Raw genomic sequence first — 17,016 nt, forward strand, 5'->3', positions numbered from 1 at the left:
AAAACAACATTAAGTATTAAACACATCTTCGTACTTGAGGGGTCGAACCATCCTTTATCTCTAGCTCATACCACTCCATCTCTCCCTATCTCACTCGTCCCACTCCATCTCTCCTACACTTGCTGGTAATCTCTCTCACTTCATCACACGCCCTCTTTCCCTTCACCATCCCCCGGCCATTCTCCCTTCTCATCCCTGCAATTCCCTTCCAAACCTTCTCTTTCCCTCTCCAGGTTTACACGCTCCCATTTCCATCATAACCCATCCCCTCTGCACCCCCACCTACCCTTTCTCTCCCTTCCCCTCTGCACCCCCACCTACCCTTTCTCTCCCTTCCCTTCTGCACCCCCACTTAACCTCTCTTTTCCCCTTCCCCTTCTCTCTACACCTCTCCTTCTCCTCTCTCCTGCTTATCATTTTCCTTCTTCCCCCTTATCCTCTCCCCCTATTCATCCCATTTCTCTCTTACTCTTTTCTTCTTTCTTCCAGTTCTTCACTTTTTCATCCCTTCCCATCTCCCCTTCCAACTCCCCTTGCCCCCCCTTCTCTCTCTCTCTCTCTCTCTCTCTCTCAAAAAGTAAAAATCCCCTCTCCATGTGCCAGGTCTCATTAATATAACAGGCGATGCGGGATAATTTAGCTTTGTGAGTTGGGACGCTTTTTCATCTCTGCTCTCGATTATGACTCCCCCTTTCTTTTTTCCTTTCCCTTTTCATCTCCTTTCAACCCTCTCTCGTTCTAATTCGTTTCGTTTTCGTCCCTACTCTACTTCTACTTCAGCCTTCTTTCTTCCTTCTTCGTCTCTGATCATCTTACTCGTCCTTCTCCTCTATCCGTTTCCATTATTCATTTTGAGTCTCATTTCCTTTTCTTCCTTTTCCTGTGTTGTTTTTCCTCACCTCATGGTCCTCACTGTTCTTTTCTTGTTTTCTCTCTCTTCATTTTTCATCTCCGTAGTGTGAGGCGATCCAAGGTAAGCTGTGTGACCCGGGACGCATTTTTTCATCTCTTAGTCTCATTTCTGATTCCCTCACCCTTTCTTCTTTCCTTTTATACCTTTTTATTTTCTTTCCGAATCATTCATCCTGATTGTTTCTCTTTCATGTCTGCGTCTCTTTAATTCCCCGTTTTTATTATCGATTTCATACTTCATAATAATTTCTCCATTCTACCGTAGTTTCCTGTCTCGTTTTCATTCATGTTTCCCTTCTACTTTCCATCCTGTTTCATCTCTTATCTTGATTCTCACTTCCCGTTCTTCTTTCTCTTTCTCTCACGTTGAATCTAGCATCTTGATTCTCATCCCCTCTTCTCGTCTCACTCTTCCTTTCCATCGCTTTTACTAGAAAGTTGTTCCCGTTTGTTTAATGTTTTTCTTTCATTTAATGTCTTTGTTTCATTTTTCATAATGTTTTGATCCTTAGTCCCCCTTCGCCATTCTTTCCTCTGGTATAGATTTTTTTTTTTTTTCATGTGTATGGATATCTATTATGACGAGGTCTTCAGAGAGAGGGAGGGGGAGAATATGAAAGAAAAGGGTTTGTAGTTGGATATTTAGAGAGAGAGAGAGAGACACACACACACACACACACACACACACACACACACACACACACACACACACACACACACACACACACACACACACACACACACACACACACAGACCTGGAGTGGACTGGTCGACTTTAAGCTCCGTTCTTTCCCAGCTTGGATATTTAAATCTCTATCGAAGCTGCTCACACCGCGGTCAGAGGGAGAAGGAGAAGAAAAGGGGAGGGAGAGGTGAAAGAAAGAGGTGTAGATGGAGGAAGAAAGGGGAGGGAGAGATGGAAGAATTAGGTGTAGATGGAGGAAGAAAGGGGAGGGAGAGGTGGAAGAAAGAGGTGTAGATGGAGGAAGAAAGGGGAGGGAGAGGTGGAAGAAAGAGGTGTAGATGGAGGAAGAAAGGGTAGGGAGAGGTGGAAGAAAGAGGTGTAGATGGAGGAAGAAAGGTGTGTAAATGGAAGAAGAAAGGTGACAAGGTTGAGGAGATACGGGAAGAATTGAAGGAAGAAAAGTGAGGAGTTAGCCGAAGGAGGGTGGGGCAGCGAAGGAGAAAATGAAGAAGTGGAGGAAGAAGGAGGAGGAAGAGGAATAGATGTAGGAAGAAAGGAGAAGGAAAGGAAGAAAAAAGGGGGGACAAAGTGGAGGAAGAAAGGTGAGCAGTTGTAGGAAGAAATATGAAGAGGTAGAGGAAGAAAGCGGAGGAAGTGAAAGAAGCAAAGGGAGGGAGAGGAGGAAGAATGGAGAGAAGACGGTGGAAGGATGTGAAAGGGGAGGAGAAGAAAGGAAAGTGTAAAGGACAGATAAGTAAAGAAGGCACAGAATATACAGAACTAAAAGAATAAAAGCAGAGATGGAAGGGGAACAATGGAAAGAAGAAAGGGAAGAGTAGAAAAGGGAAGGAGAGAAAGAGAAGCGATAAAGTAAAAGAAAGTAGACGATAGAAAATAAGTGGATAGAAGGAAAGGAGAAAATATTGCATGTAGAAAGTACAGGGAAACGAGTACAAAGGAAAGTAAACAGCAACAAATCTAATGGTCCTTCCGAGGCTGTTTGCTGTAGGGTAGGTATAAATAACGTAACTATTTTATGAGTCTGAGACATGGATATCAGGGCAGGAAAACATTTAGGCAGACATACAGATAATAGAAGGTTGGTTTAAATGCAGCAGGAAAAGGAAATAGAAGGAGGATGGAAAGGAAGGGAAATGGAAAGGGAGAAATATGAGGGATGGAGAATAAAGGAAGGAAAAGGGAGGAGGAAGAGAGCGAGGTGGTTTATAGGCAAGAGTTGTGACCCGTGAAGGTAAGTGATGAGGCGAAGGGGAGAGAGAGAGAGAGAGAGAGAGAGAAAGGGGGGGGGTAATGGGATGGCGTAATTGAGGGAGGCAGAGTTGTGGACTGTTAACGTGAAGTAGGTGAAGGAAGTAAAGAAAAAAAGGGAAGGAAGGAAAGAAGGAAGAAACGGAACGGAAGGTAAATTGAAGGTGTCAAGGAAGGTAAGGTGGATGGATGGATGGGTGGGTGGATGGACGGATGGATGGATGGAAGGAGGGAAGGAAGGAAGGAAGGAAGGAGGGAGCCTGGAGTTGTGTATTGGACCGAAATTGAGAGTAAGTTAAATAGAAAGTTAAATAAGTCAAATAGGAGACAAATGGGATTTCAAGAATAGTCAAATAATAGTTAAATGATACAGGAATTCAGGTTGGGAGTTGTATTTGGCGAGTGGAGCATATTGGACCGAGTTTAAGACTGAGGTAAATGGGAGGACCGGGGAAGTTTGGATGGAGTGGGAGAGAGACAAAAGTGAAGAGGTGGAGAACGAGGGGGTGGCATCGAGTCGGAGAAGGTGTGGGAGTGGGAAAAAACGACGTGAGAGTAGGGTACGAAGGAGCGACATTGAATAGGGCTAGAGGATGGAGGGGATTGGGGAGAATGGGGGATGATGATGGTGATGGAGAGAGAGAGAGAGATGAGAGGAAAAAATTAGAGCGAAAAGGAAATGGACGAGGGTCATTGAAACAGGTTAAATTAAAAAGGTTGAATGAAGAAAAGAGAGTAAATTATTGGAAAGGCAGGAGACGACAAGCGTGAGTACGACTAGGGGAGGGGAGGGGAGAGGAGGAGGGGGTTGCGCGTGTAGATTCTGAGGAAGTGTGGAAGTTGGGGGGAAAACATGAACAGGGTAAGAAGCGATAATAATGAATAAGAGGAGAAGCGGAGGAGGCGAGATAGGAGAGGGGGGGGGGAGAGGAGGGAAGTAAAGGAAGATGGGGAAAGAGAAAATGAAATGGGTAAGGGACGAAAAAGAGAGAGAGAGGAGAGGAGTGGTAAAAATAGACATTAGAGTGGGGGAGGAAGCGACATTGAATAGAGCTGGAGGATGAGGTTAATGGAAGAGGAAAGGCTTATAATGTCAGGGAGGAGAGGAGGCAAGGAGGGGGATAATAAAAAATGAGAGGAGAGAGGGTCGTGAAAGTATGACAGGAGATGGAAAAGGAGGCGGATGATGATGATGATGATTATCACCATTTCCAAGACTAATTTCACCTCAAACATCTATTTCCCCCCGACTTCCATTTTCCAAACCTCCATTTTCCCCAACAAAATCTCTCCCTCGTAAGTCTTCAGAGCTCCTAGTATTATTGGCAGGTCGTGGGGATTGGGAAGGTACTCGACGCGTTGCTAGACTGCGTTACCTCGACACTCCCCGCAGATTCGACGAGGCCTTTAGCTGGGAGTCTTGGGGGGAAATTGCCTCTTGATACCTCGAAAGGGATCTCTTGGTTGGAGGTTGCTACGTTGCCTTCAGTGTTGCTGTGTTGCTTAGTGTTGATACGCTAGATTTTCTTGGGTGTTCCAGTGTATGTTGTTTAGGGGTTTTGGGGGAAACTGCCTTTTGATACGTTGAAAGGGATTTTTTTTTCTTACGCAAGAAAGGAGGAACCAAAGGCTACAATCCCGCAGTAATCACTCCCTCTAGTTGGAAAGTAAATAAAAGTGGCAAAATCAAGATTCGTTCATTCTGATATGCTCGAACATACTGCGTTTAAAATATTGGAGGTCATAGTCAGAAGGAAATACAGGCAGAGGGAGATAGTTCCAGAGTTGACCTGTTGCATACATGAAGGACTAAGAGCATCGGTTAACTATTGCATTATAGGGCTGGACAGAAATGAGGGAAGAGGAGAGTTGCTATGTTGCCTAGAATGTTGCCGTGTATGCTTATTGATTTGGGGGTTACCGCGGTGCATCCCCTTAGGTGTTAGTGTCACTTATTAAATTCAAGGTTGTTGCGTTGCGTCCCTCCGACTCTCCATACAAAGAAAGGGATCTGTTGGGAGGAAGGTTGCTACGTTGTCTAGAATTTTGATGAGTTGCATATTGGTTTTGGGGTGCTGCGGTGAGTTCCTTTTGGTGTCGTGGTGTTACTTAATTGTTTAGGTGTCTGCGGTTCCATGGTTTAGTCGTGTTGCTTATTGAATGTGAAGTCGCTACAGTCTCCCTGAGTGATGTTTATTTAATTGGGCCTTACATCTCTGTGGGTGTTACTTCTTTCATCAGGTAATTACGGTCTTTATTCTATGTTCTTTAGTCCTTTGAGTGTTGTGGTGCTTCTTGACTGATTATTTTTAGTCTAGGGGAGACGAATGATAAAGAAGTTGCCACGAGAAATATCCTCTTACCTGAATATAATCGTGTAGCAATATCCAGAAGTAACTGCAGAGGGCGTCATCATTCTGGGGACGTTGAGTTACGGAAAGGTGGCATCATGCTCACCCCTAAAGCACTAAAGAAACCCACGCTTGTGCTCACCTTTAAGTCCGGAGCGGCGCGTGGCAGGGCATGAAGCGCCAGGCACTGAGTGGAGAGATAGGGAGTTGGGTGGGTGAGGCAGGCAGAGGGAGGTAGACGGACTGTTAAGCAAGGGAGCGAGGCAGGTACGAGCAGGTATTTAGGGGAGTCAGTCGGATGAGACAGGCAGATAGGCAACGAAAGGAGGAAAGAGAGAGAGAGACAGAGCAGATTGGGGAATCAGGGTAGGCAGACAGGAAGAGAACGCAAGGTAGAAAGGACAAACGGGCAGAACAAACAGGAAAATCAGGCAGGCAGGCAGACAGGCTAGGCAGACGAGGCAGTGTGATTTCCCTCTACAACTCATCGTGTTTACCTTCACTTCAGAGAGCAGGCAGTCCACCGACACAGCACTCTCTCTCTGTCTCTCTCTCTCTCCTTTTCATCATCATCATCACCTTGAATCATGTCTACAAGAATGATTGCGTAAAGATTCGTCTGTATATGATATTTAAAGGTTGAATTGTAGACTGTCTCAAGTGCAGGATAAAACACACACACACACACACACACATGCACACGAACTGTCTCTGTCTGTCTGTCTGTCTGTCTCTCTCTCTCTCTCTCTCTCTCTCTCTCCCTAATGATGAAGTGACTCTGACTAAGGTGTGTTTTACTCAGTTCTTTACGGTTTGTGTTGGCTCTAAACTTTTGTCTCTCTGAAAGTTGGACGTCTGTGTAATTAAGGGATCCTGGAGTTTTAGGTTGATGTTTGTAATGAGTGGGTAAAGAGTGTAAGTCAGTTGGAGGGTTGTGTCACTTGGGGGTGGCTGAGTTGAAGGTTTACGGTTCGAGTGTTAGTTAATGTGTATGATGTAGCTCAATTGAATGTGCAGTTAGGGTTAACCAGTTATTGTGGCACTGACGAGACGCCTACATTTTTGTGAGGCTGTGCATCCCAAGTGAAGCAGCTGCGGCGACTTCCCAGAAGCCACGCCTCCTATTTCCCTGCACCTCGCCATGGGAAGGATCCTGGTTCCGACCCTGGTGAGACCTCATAGCTTCCCATACCAGCGAGCAGTGAGTGACAATTAACAGAGCCTCTCTCACTCCATCACGCATCCATGCCCTTACCACTCACCTTCGTTTTAACCTCACCCTCTCCTTCGTCTGTTATCCCACCCTGTACCACCCACTCTCATTCTCACGATTCACCTCACTCCTCTTTATCATCTTCACATCACATCACACCTTCCATCCTTACCCCCTACAACCCACTCTCACCCCTCACCATCATCCTCAACCTCACCCCTCTCACCAACTTCTCACAACTCTAGTCCCCCACACCCCAGGCCAGCGAGCAGTGAGAGGCAATTAACAGACCCTCGACCGACCTTCCCTTCCCCTTACTCCCAACACCACCCAGCTAGCCACTTTAAGGTTGCGTGTTCCCTTATCCTGGATGACCCTGATTCTCGTTTCCATAGCCTCTGAGCCCTAATATCCCGTGACCTTACCTAATGACCCATGATACTTTTTTTTTTTTTCCATTATATGCTTGACATTTCCTGACTACTTATTGATCTGAGAATAGACTTTTTTTTAGACTGGAGGCGTTAAAATTAATAAGGTCCATCGATATGACAAGCCTACAAGCCTTTCATGTTGAACACAAGCCTTTGGTAGCAGTAAAACTATAAAAAGATATCACCCAGTTCCTGGTATTAAAAATTCCTCAAGTGCTCTGTGATTGTCAGTGTTAGAATTTAATCACTTTCCAGCAGCACGTCCTACCCACTTTTTTTTTTTTTTGGTGGGGGGGGGGGGAGGGGTTATAAGATGGATGACCCTGCATCTCATATCCCTAACCCCTGAACCCATATTAGAGCCTACACTGATCCCTGTAAATTTTAAGGGCAGTAAATACCTCGCCCTTAACCACCTCAAGGTCGTATGTGCTAGGAAGTCGTGTTGGATGACCCTAGCTTCCCTTGTCCCTAACCCATGAGCCCTACTGCAGTGGGGGGGTTTTCATCTGACGGAACAGGACCATTCTCAACTTACATAGTGTTTTCATGTAATTCGATGAGGAGTAGGTATGAGATACGAATGAGTCTCCTTGGTTACTAGTCAGATGTACCTTCCAATCTAACCACACTTTTTCTTCATCTGAGCTGAAGGAGGTTAGGAATCTTTGCCAGGTTAGAAGAAACGCACTATTAGTACAGTGACCCATGATGAACCGAGGAACGTTGGTATTGGAGCACAGTTAAATAAGGTTGATTGATGTAAGGGAAGAGGGAAAGGGAACTGCATGTGGAGGTCGAACCGGAATGCTCGTGTTTCATGATGGATGACCCCTGTTCTCCTTGTTCCTTTCCCCTGAGCCCGTACAGTACAGTGACCCCTATATCTGTGCCTAATGAACCAGAGAACGTCGGTGTTGGGGCGTAGTTAAAGATGGGTGAATGATGTAAGGAAAGAGGAGAGAAGGGTTGTGTGTAAAGCTGTATTTGATGGTGATGTAGACCAGGAATGATGAAGTGAAAAATGGTGATGATGATGATGATAGTAACAAAGAGAACTGTCAGTGTTGGAGCGTGGTTAAAGAAGGGTGAATGGTGCAGTGGAAGAGGGGAGAGGAGTTGTATGTAAAAGTTCGTGCAGGATGGGAACTGACTAATTGACATGGCTTGAAGAGTGTAAATGACCTCAAACGTGAGCACTGACTGAATACAGGGCTCCACCAAATTGTCATAGTTGTTATGGGTTTTGTCAGATATTGATAATACTGATTTATATAAATACCGTAATGTTAGTTGTGTATTCGGATTATTTTATTAGTATTATGCAGGTTATAAAGTTCTCCTTGCTATTATTTATGTTGTAAAGATAGTATTATTGAGAATTTACCCATCTCTTTGGGTGCATGGTTTGTCCCTTAATTGTTTTTGTATTTTGTTCCGGTTTATGGATCCGTCTCACGTATTAGTAGGAAATGAGGTTGGGGTGATGGATGAAGTATCTTGCCTTCACACAGATCATAAGTAAAGAAATGTACGTAGATGTTGTTGATTAGCTCCCAATACTATCGTACTCATTCCTTTTCCTAGCTTTCTACACCCTACCTCACCCCACTTGCAAATGGAAAAAGAGGCGGGATGATGATGATGATGATGATGATGACTACCTCTTACTTTTCCCGATGACTGACTGTTTCTGTTTTCTCTCCCACAGCTTCGGCAAGCGTTCAGGGGGCGGCGGGAGGAGGGCTAATGAGTGCCTCATCTTGGAGCCCTCCGAGATGATTGTGGTGAGTGTCTTTTATTATTATCTCTTTTCTTTTCTCATCTTCGAACCCTTTACGATGATTGTGGTGTGTCTCTTATTATTGTCTCTTATTTTTCTCACCTTGGAAACCTTTCAGATGACTGTGGGGAGTGTCATCTATCATTCTCTCTTATTTTTCTCATCTTTGAGCCCTTTGAGGTGATTGTGATGTGAATTTTATTATCAGTCCTTTGTTTGCCAATCTTGGAGCAGTCTGAGATGTTTGTGGTGTGTTTTGTATTATCAGCTTTTTGTTTGACTTATCTTGGAGTCTTCTGAGTTGATCTTATTAATTTTCAAAAGGGAAATTCTGTCATATTTTCGCCAAGACGTCCAAGATGGTTATGGTAATGTGTGTTTAGTGTTTATCTTTACGTCGTTCATGATGCACACCTTAGTTGTGGTTGTGGTAAGCTCATTTACTCTCCTTTCTCATTTTCTTTTATTTACATCTTCATTTTGTCGCGTTATCTTTTCTATCTCTTGCTTTCTTCCCACATTATCCCTCACTTTCGTCCCTTGTTTCCTTTCACTTTCCTCTCCTCCAACACTTCAGTTCTTTGTTCCACACGTGTGCGTCTTCCCTCATATGTTACAGCTCATTAAGTTTTCTTTATTACCACTTAAATACAGTCTCTTATCTTATTCTTGAGAGTCTAGCAATCATCAGTTGAGCTTAAGAGGCAGCAGTAGAGAGAGAGAGAGAGAGGGGGGGGTCCTAATTTACCTCATAATAGAGACATAAAGTGCAGGAGTGGGTTGGTTAGGCAGTGGGTTCCAGAAAGTCTCTCCAGAATCTCCAAATTTCCTTGAATCCGATGAAGTATTTTTATTTTTGCTCATAATATTCAGTTGATTTAATTCAGACTGTGGGATTTTTCGATTCAGGGAGGCTAGACGCTTTTTAAAATTTTGATCTGTAATATCAAGACGGTGTTACTTAAATTACGGAATTCGATTGAGGGTGGAAAAGAATATCATGGAGAAATACGTCATCGATGTAATTTGTGTGTGTGTGTGTGTGTGTGTGTGTGTGTGTGTGTGTGTGTGTGTGTGTGTGTGTGTGTGTGTGATGTCAGAGGAAATGTTATGTATAGATTAGCAGTATAGGTGGCTTGACCTTCCCATTTCACGTTCTGTAATTTTTTCCCCTCTCTCTCGTATCTCATTTCGTCTCTTTGTGTGCCTTTTTCCTTTCTCTTCCCCCCCACCCTTCTCTCTCTCTCTCTCTCTCTCTCTCTCTCTCTCTCTCTCTCTCTCTCTCTCTCTCTCTCTCTCTCTCTCTTCTCCCCCCCCCCCTCCCTTTCCATGCTCCTCCTCTCCTCTCCTTCTACACCCCCTTTCCCATCCTCCTCCTCGTCCACTTGTCCGGTCCATCCCCACCCCCTCTCCCATCCTCTTGTGTCCTTCATCCTCCCTCCCTGTCTTCCTCTCCTTCCTCTCTCCTCCCTCCTCCTCCTTCTCCTCCTCCTTCTCCTCTCTTATTATGCCATTCAGCGAGCCCTGGCCTTGAAGGGGACCAGATATAATAACGTAATAAAAGCTCCATCTGGTAATATGATTCACTGAGGGATGTCTTTTTTTTATTCATTTTTCTTTCTTTTTACTATGGGCATGGCAGGGTCCATTTCCAGTGCCACAGGTCTTGGGAGATGTAGGTATGGGGTAGGAAGTGGGTTAGAAATAAAGTGGAGTGGGCAGGGACTAGAGTGGGAAGACTGTGGAGTTGATAGGAAATGGAGTTGGAGCATAGTGGAATGGTTGTTAATGGAGTGGGAGGATAGTGGAATGGGTAGGAAAATGAGTGGAAGAAAGTGAAATGGACAGGGAATGGAGTGGAAGAGCATTGGAATGGACAGGGAATGGAGTGGAAGGGCAGTGAGACAGGTAGGATATGGGGTGGGAGGACAGTGGAATGGGTAGGTAATGGAGTGGGAAGACTGGAGTAGGCAAGGAATGGAATGGATAGACAGTAGATGGGTGACAAGGAGTGGAGTTGATTAACAGTAGATAAGTAAAAATGGTTGCGGATGGGGTGGAAAAGATGGGAATGGGCGTTGGGATGACTGGAATTGACAGGAATGGCGGTAAAGGAAGCGGGAATGGGCACACACAACGGTATTCGGAAATGATAATGATTTAGTAATGTATGTTTGGGTGGTATACAAGAGGGACATTTTCCTAATGGCGCTCCAAGTCACTTATGTTAGTGGCATCAAGGCTTAAGGTCGAAGAGGAGGAGGAGGAGGAGAAAGAGGAAAAGTTAGAGAAACAAGGAGTAAGAAGAGTAAGAAAAGAGTAGGAGGAAGAGTTGAAGGAACGAGTGTGGAATGGGTAAGGGGAAGAGGGAGTGGGGATAGAGTGGGAGGAGTGTGGAGTAGGAGGAGAAAGAGGGAGTTTTTGAGAGCTAGGATGGAGAGGGACTCTGAGAGAAGTAAGAAGAGCAGGAGGAAAAGGAGTGTGAGAGGAATAGGAAAAGAGAGAATGTAAGAGGAGTAGGAAGAAAGGGGATGTGAGAGGAGTGGGAAAAGAAAGAGTATGGGAGGAGTCGGAGAGAAGAGGGAGTGTGGGAGAAGTAGGAAAAGAGAATATGGGAGGATTAGAAGATTGAGAGTGGAGGTTTAAATGAGAATAAGAGTGGGGGGAGTAGGAGAAGAGGGATTGTGGGAAAGGTACAAGAAGATAGAGATAAGTAGGAGGGATAGGAGAAGGAGGGAGTGTGCAACAGAGGGAGAGGGTTTACATGGAGCACTGCCCACCAGCGTGTTAATTGCCTGCTAACATGGAAAGCCCGATAATGCAAGTGGCTCAAGGGTTGAATGTCAAGCCCCCTGCCTACCCAAGACCTCAACACTATACTCTGTCCACTTAAACTTGGTCTAGAATTGCCATCTCTGTCGTGAATGCTGAACTATAACAAGGTATTAACAGTGTGATGTTAGTCACGAAGAAATGTTGTTTATGGTGCTTAAATGTTGCTGTATATGATACGTTGATAGATCCTATCGGACAATAATATTACGATATAAGTATATATGAAGTTACATGGTTATATAAAAATAATAATAATAATAATAGTAATAACTTCTATAATATCCATGACGACGACTCGTCTTTTGAAATAATTTTACCTCCTATTCTGACATTTCTATATAAAAGAATATGTGGCTTATGGAAACGTGCTGTGAGATTAGGGACATAATATTAAAGCCGTGGTTTGTCCCTGGGATATTCATCCAGTGGTGCCTTTCATGGCTTGAGGAAGAACCTGTAATGTGTGTGTGTGTGTGTGTGTGTGTGTGTGTGTGTGTGTGTGTGTGTGTGTGTGTGTGTGTGTGGTGAGAGAGAGAGAGAGAGAGAGGAGGGGGGAGGGAGGGAAAGTAAAGGAAGGGAAGGAGGGAGAGGGAGGGCAAGAGAGGAAGTTAGGAAGAGGGGATAAGAGAAAGATGGAGGGAGGGTATGTGAACAAGAAAAAAAGTAGGAGAGAGAGAAAAAAAGAGAATGTAGAGTAAACAAACAAGAGGATTAAGGCTGTAGGTAGATTAAAGGAGGGAGGAAGGAAGGGAGAGAGAGAGGTAAAGAGATTAAAAAGATGGAGAGAAGTGAGGAGGGATGGAAGTAGGGAGTGAGTGAGAGACAGCTGTGGGTTGTGATGAGGGTTGTGGATGAGGCCTTCAATAGGGACCCTGCAGGCTGAATAGAGAGAGGAGAGAGTAGGTGCTTCCGAGCTGCCCACACTCCTTACCAACATTAAGCAAGGGAAGAGGGAGAAGGGTAACGGCTTCCTAAGATCCATCGCAGTACGAAGTGTGTCGTGTTTAGGATTTTAGTGTCTTCGTCTCCGTTTTCATGTACAGTATCATCATCATTATAATATCATCATCATCATCTTCATCTTCATCATCCCAAACATTATTCCCTCCTAAAGATGGGATGTGGTTGCATCCTGAAAGTTGTGTGTGTGTGTGTGTGTGTGTGTGTGTGTGTGTGTGTGTGTGTGTGTGTGTGTGTGTGTGTGTGTGGAGATAGAGAGAGAGAGAGAGAGTCGGTATCAGAGCGAGTCAGAGACCCAGAAAGAGAGAAAGTGAGAGTGAGTTAAAGCCAGAGGGGAGGCAGAGAGGCAGAAAAGGAGAGAGAGTAGTGGAAGTGATAGATAGACTCAATTTGTAGGTGCGGGTATGGGGTGAGTAGGGCGAGGGTGGGAATGGCGGTGGAGGGGAGCTGGAATGGGTGGGAATGGCGTTGTAAAGGTGGGAGTGGCGGGGTGGAGGCGGGAATGGCGGTGTAGGGGTGGAAATGCCGATGGGAATGGTGGTGTAGGGGTGGGAATGACTGTATAGGAGGGCAGGAATGGTGATTTGGGGGTGGCAATGGCGTTGTAAGAGTGGGAATAGCGATGTAGGGAATGGAAATAGCGGTGTAGGGTTAGGAGTGGCGGTGAACGGGAGCTGAAATGGGTGGGACTGGCGAGCTGAGGACTGGGAAGCGAGCTAGGAACTTGGAATGACTATCTTGGGACTGGGAATGACGGTGTAAGGGAGCATGTTTTCTTGTGACAAGGATCTGTAACCCCTTCATCTCAGGTTTTGGTCAAGTGTACTCAGATCGAAAGGTTTAATTTGACTTAAGCTTATAAATAAAGCTTGTATTACGAAACAAAAACTTATAATGATGGCATATTTCTGTCAAGTGAAAATAAACTGGCCGAAAATAATAGTACATGATCAGGAACCATAGTAAGAAGGCAAGACGCCTGTGGGTTAAAAGGCTAAGACCCCATTCAGATACTACCCATCCCTCAAGCCCCTCCATCCCCCTCCTCCCCCTCCCAGAACCCCTCTCTCCACCTTCACCAGTCCGTCCTTCCCCCTCCATTTCATCCTTTCCCGGCTTTTCTTCCCCCCCCCCTCCCCAACCCCTCCAACCCCCCACCCTCTGCTCAGTGTCGTCCTGGTGCGTTAGCTGGGGACGATTTTACGCAGTTTCATTTCCAGTTAGGGATGAAACCTCGTTACGCAGTCGAGCACAGAATCACAAATTCGATTCGGAACGTGGGCGCGTGGAAAGTACGATCGACATTTTTTATTTTTGAGTAACTTTTTCATGAGTATATGATACACACACACACACACACACACACACACACACACACACACACACACACACACACACACACACACACACACACACACACACACACACACACACACACACACACACACACACACACACACACACACACACACACGAGTCGCTCTTGATAAACTTAAACGATTCCATTGATTTAAAATTTATTGACCACTTGTTGTTTAGAGCGCCTTAATCCAGTAGACCACAAGGCCAAGGCCCTCTAAAATTAGCCAGGCGCCCAGTTGCTTGCTGTATGATTCACACTGAACGTAGTGAATTATTTTCTGGTTTGTCACTCAGTGTAGAGTCACTTTAAGGTTGCACTCCATTGTGTAACTGGATGGTAGTCCACAACCCACACCAAAATAGCGACATGTATTTGTAAGAATAGTCCATATCACTTTGAAAAAAAGAGAGAGAGAGAGAGAGAGAGAGAGAGAGAGAGAGAGAGAGAGAGAGATGCTATGTCGCTTTTATACGGAAACTAAACATTTGCAAATATATCTGAAAATATTTTGCTGGATTGGATATTACGCAGGAGTCTCAAATGATGCTCGTTTATCGCCTTCCTGCACAGTGACGTAATGGATCCTAAAAATATGAGAGCGAAAGAGAAAATGAGCCGACTCATTGTGTGGGTGCGACCTGGTTGGGGGTGGATGGAGGATGGATGGTGGGGTAGAAGAGCTTGGGGTGAAGGAGGAGAAGGAGAAAGGGAGGGGAAGTGAGATCATGAGAGTGGGAGGATGGGTCGGAGAGAGTAAGGGAGGGAAGGAGATTTTTGAGGGGAGAATTGTAGGATTGCAGTTGTAGTATCTATTCATGAATCTAAGAATTGATAGCAAAATAAGAATGAAGGAAAAAGTGGATGAAGGAGAAGGAAAAATGAGAGAAGAAAGGGAAAAAAATGAGGAAATTAGGTACGAAGAAAGAAGAGATAGGCAAAAACAAAGAAAAAAAAAAGTGGGAGGGGAGGGGGTGAGGCGGGGAGACATAGCGCCATGCACGTACCCTCTCCCCCCACCATTATCACGGTCCACTGGTCCAGAACAGCACGAGAACTCTGGCATGGGTTGACAGTGGACCGCTAATTCCACACGATACCGTCATAGTTCACACACTCCTTTTTATCACTCATATCAGTGGGTGTAATTTAGTACAACTGGAGTCGTGCACAGTAACTAGAATTTGTGGTAGATTATGCGGGTAGAATTTAGATAATGATGTGTAATATTATTTTTGGTTGTATTGTAATTGAAATATGTAAGGCAGGTAAAATTTTGAGTGTCCCAGCCAGTGTATTTTATTGCTGTTGGTCATGCAAGGTAGGTGGAATTAAGTGTAGATGACATAGGTAAAAATAGAGTATTGTAGCTATTTTATATATATATATATATATATATATATATATATATATATATATATATATATATATATATATATATATATTTTTTGTAATGTCAGGCATGCACTGTAGGAGAATTAAACCTTAGATAAGACAGACAAAATATAGAGTATCCCATTTTTTCCCTACTGTTGGTCATGCATTGTAGGCGGGATAAGCCCCAGATCACATGGGTAAAAAATAGCTTCAGTTTTTTTTTTTTATCTTGTATTTGTGAGTCATGTATTATAGGCGGATTTAGTCTTAGATAAATAAGTAAAAAATAGTCACATTATTTTTATCATTTTTAACGTTATTCTTCCATTGTAACCGGAATTAACGCTAGCTGAAAACGATGTTACAGTATCACAGATTTTTACAGTGGGTAATGAGGATAAGCCGGAAACAGCTAGGATAAAACAGGTGTATCGTCACGACAAACGTCATTTGAGTGTGTGTGTGTGTGTGTGTGTGTGTGTGTGTGTGTGTGAGAGAGAGAGAGAGAGAGAGAGAGAGAGAGAGAGAGGGAGAGTCCTTGCCTTTATTAAACCAAGGTGAAGAAGGTGGCAGGTGGGACGCAGGTGAAGAATGCTTTATTTAATTCCGGGTCCACTTTGCAACGGGGTACGCCGAGGGAAGGGGGAGGGAAGAAGTAGAGAGAAGGGAGGGAGAAAAGAGAGGAGGGAGAAAGGAGTAGGGGAAGGAGAGGGGGGGGGAATAATGGAAGAAGTAGAGGGAGGTAAAAGTAGTTGGAGGAGGAAGAATGAAGAGGAGAGAGTAGTAGTTGTAGAGGAAGTGTAATAAGAAGAGCTGGAGAAAGGTGAATAGGAAGGAAGGGAAAGGGAGAAGGGAAAAGCTAAGGGGTGGAAGGAAGAAACTTATGCAAGGTAAAGCAGAGCGGGGAAGATGAGCTTTGAGACCTAAGGGGAAGGGGGAAGTTGGAGATGGAGGAAGAATTAAAGGGAAGACGGAGAAAATTGTAGAAGGAGATATGGAGGGAACTTGAAAGGGAGGGAGAAGAGAAGCAGAAGGGAGAGGAGGAGAAGGAAAGTTAAGGAAGCAGAAGTTCCAGAGACAAGGAAAGGAGGGAATGACAAAGGAAGAGAAAATGGGGAGGACTTAGGAAAAGAAGGAAGAAGGGACGGAGAGGAAGGGCGTGGCATCGAAAAAAGACAGGCAGAGAATACAGTGAGAGAGGGAAAAGGAGTAGGAAAGAAACTGGTGAGGGAAGAGGAGAAGTAGGAGAAAAATGACCCAGGGAAGAGAAGAAAAATGATAGAGTCTGAAGAGGGGAAAGAGAAAAGAAGGAAATAATAAAAGAGGAAGAGAAAGAAAATAAGGGAGAACGGACAAAAGGAAAAAGGGTAGAGAAAGGGACAGTAGAAGATTGATTTACAGGGAATAATATGCATTGATTCAGATTTAACTGCGCGATTCTAAATTAAAAGAATGTGAGTGAGAGGGTAGTAAGGTTGTGTGAATATGCATGTGTCTGGATGTGCGTAATTCACTGTACCAAAAATATAACACAACAGGGGAATGGTTTATATGATTATTTCTGGGGGTGTTTGTTATTAAGGTCTCCAGGGAGCGATGGTTAAGTTTAAATTATTCACATGCACGCACTTGCTCGCTTGTGTATGAGAATAAACACACACACACACACACACACACACACACACACACACACACACACACACACACACACACACACACACACACACACACACACACACACACACACACACACACACACACACACACACACACACACACACACACACACACACACACACACACATTGTACAAGGAATAATGTGATGCTGATGATGC

The 17,016-nt window shown here is 44.5% G+C and overlaps 1 protein-coding gene across 1 annotated transcript in view; it reads left to right on the forward strand.

Moving 5' to 3' along the window:
- Window positions 1-17,016, forward strand: part of PDZ-GEF (PDZ domain-containing guanine nucleotide exchange factor) — a 413,241-nt gene that overhangs the window by 304,443 nt on the left and 91,782 nt on the right. Inside the window, exon 2 of the mRNA XM_080276690.1 lies at window positions 8,577-8,652. Coding sequence (XP_080132816.1) covers window positions 8,577-8,652 — 76 coding nt within the window. The remainder of the gene's footprint in view (window positions 1-8,576; window positions 8,653-17,016) is intronic.

This window comes from Coenobita brevimanus, chromosome 66 (assembly GCF_032717465.1).
Source record: "Coenobita brevimanus isolate Jiangsu-jjx chromosome 66, ASM3271746v2, whole genome shotgun sequence".
Lineage (NCBI taxonomy): Eukaryota > Metazoa > Arthropoda > Malacostraca > Decapoda > Coenobitidae > Coenobita > Coenobita brevimanus.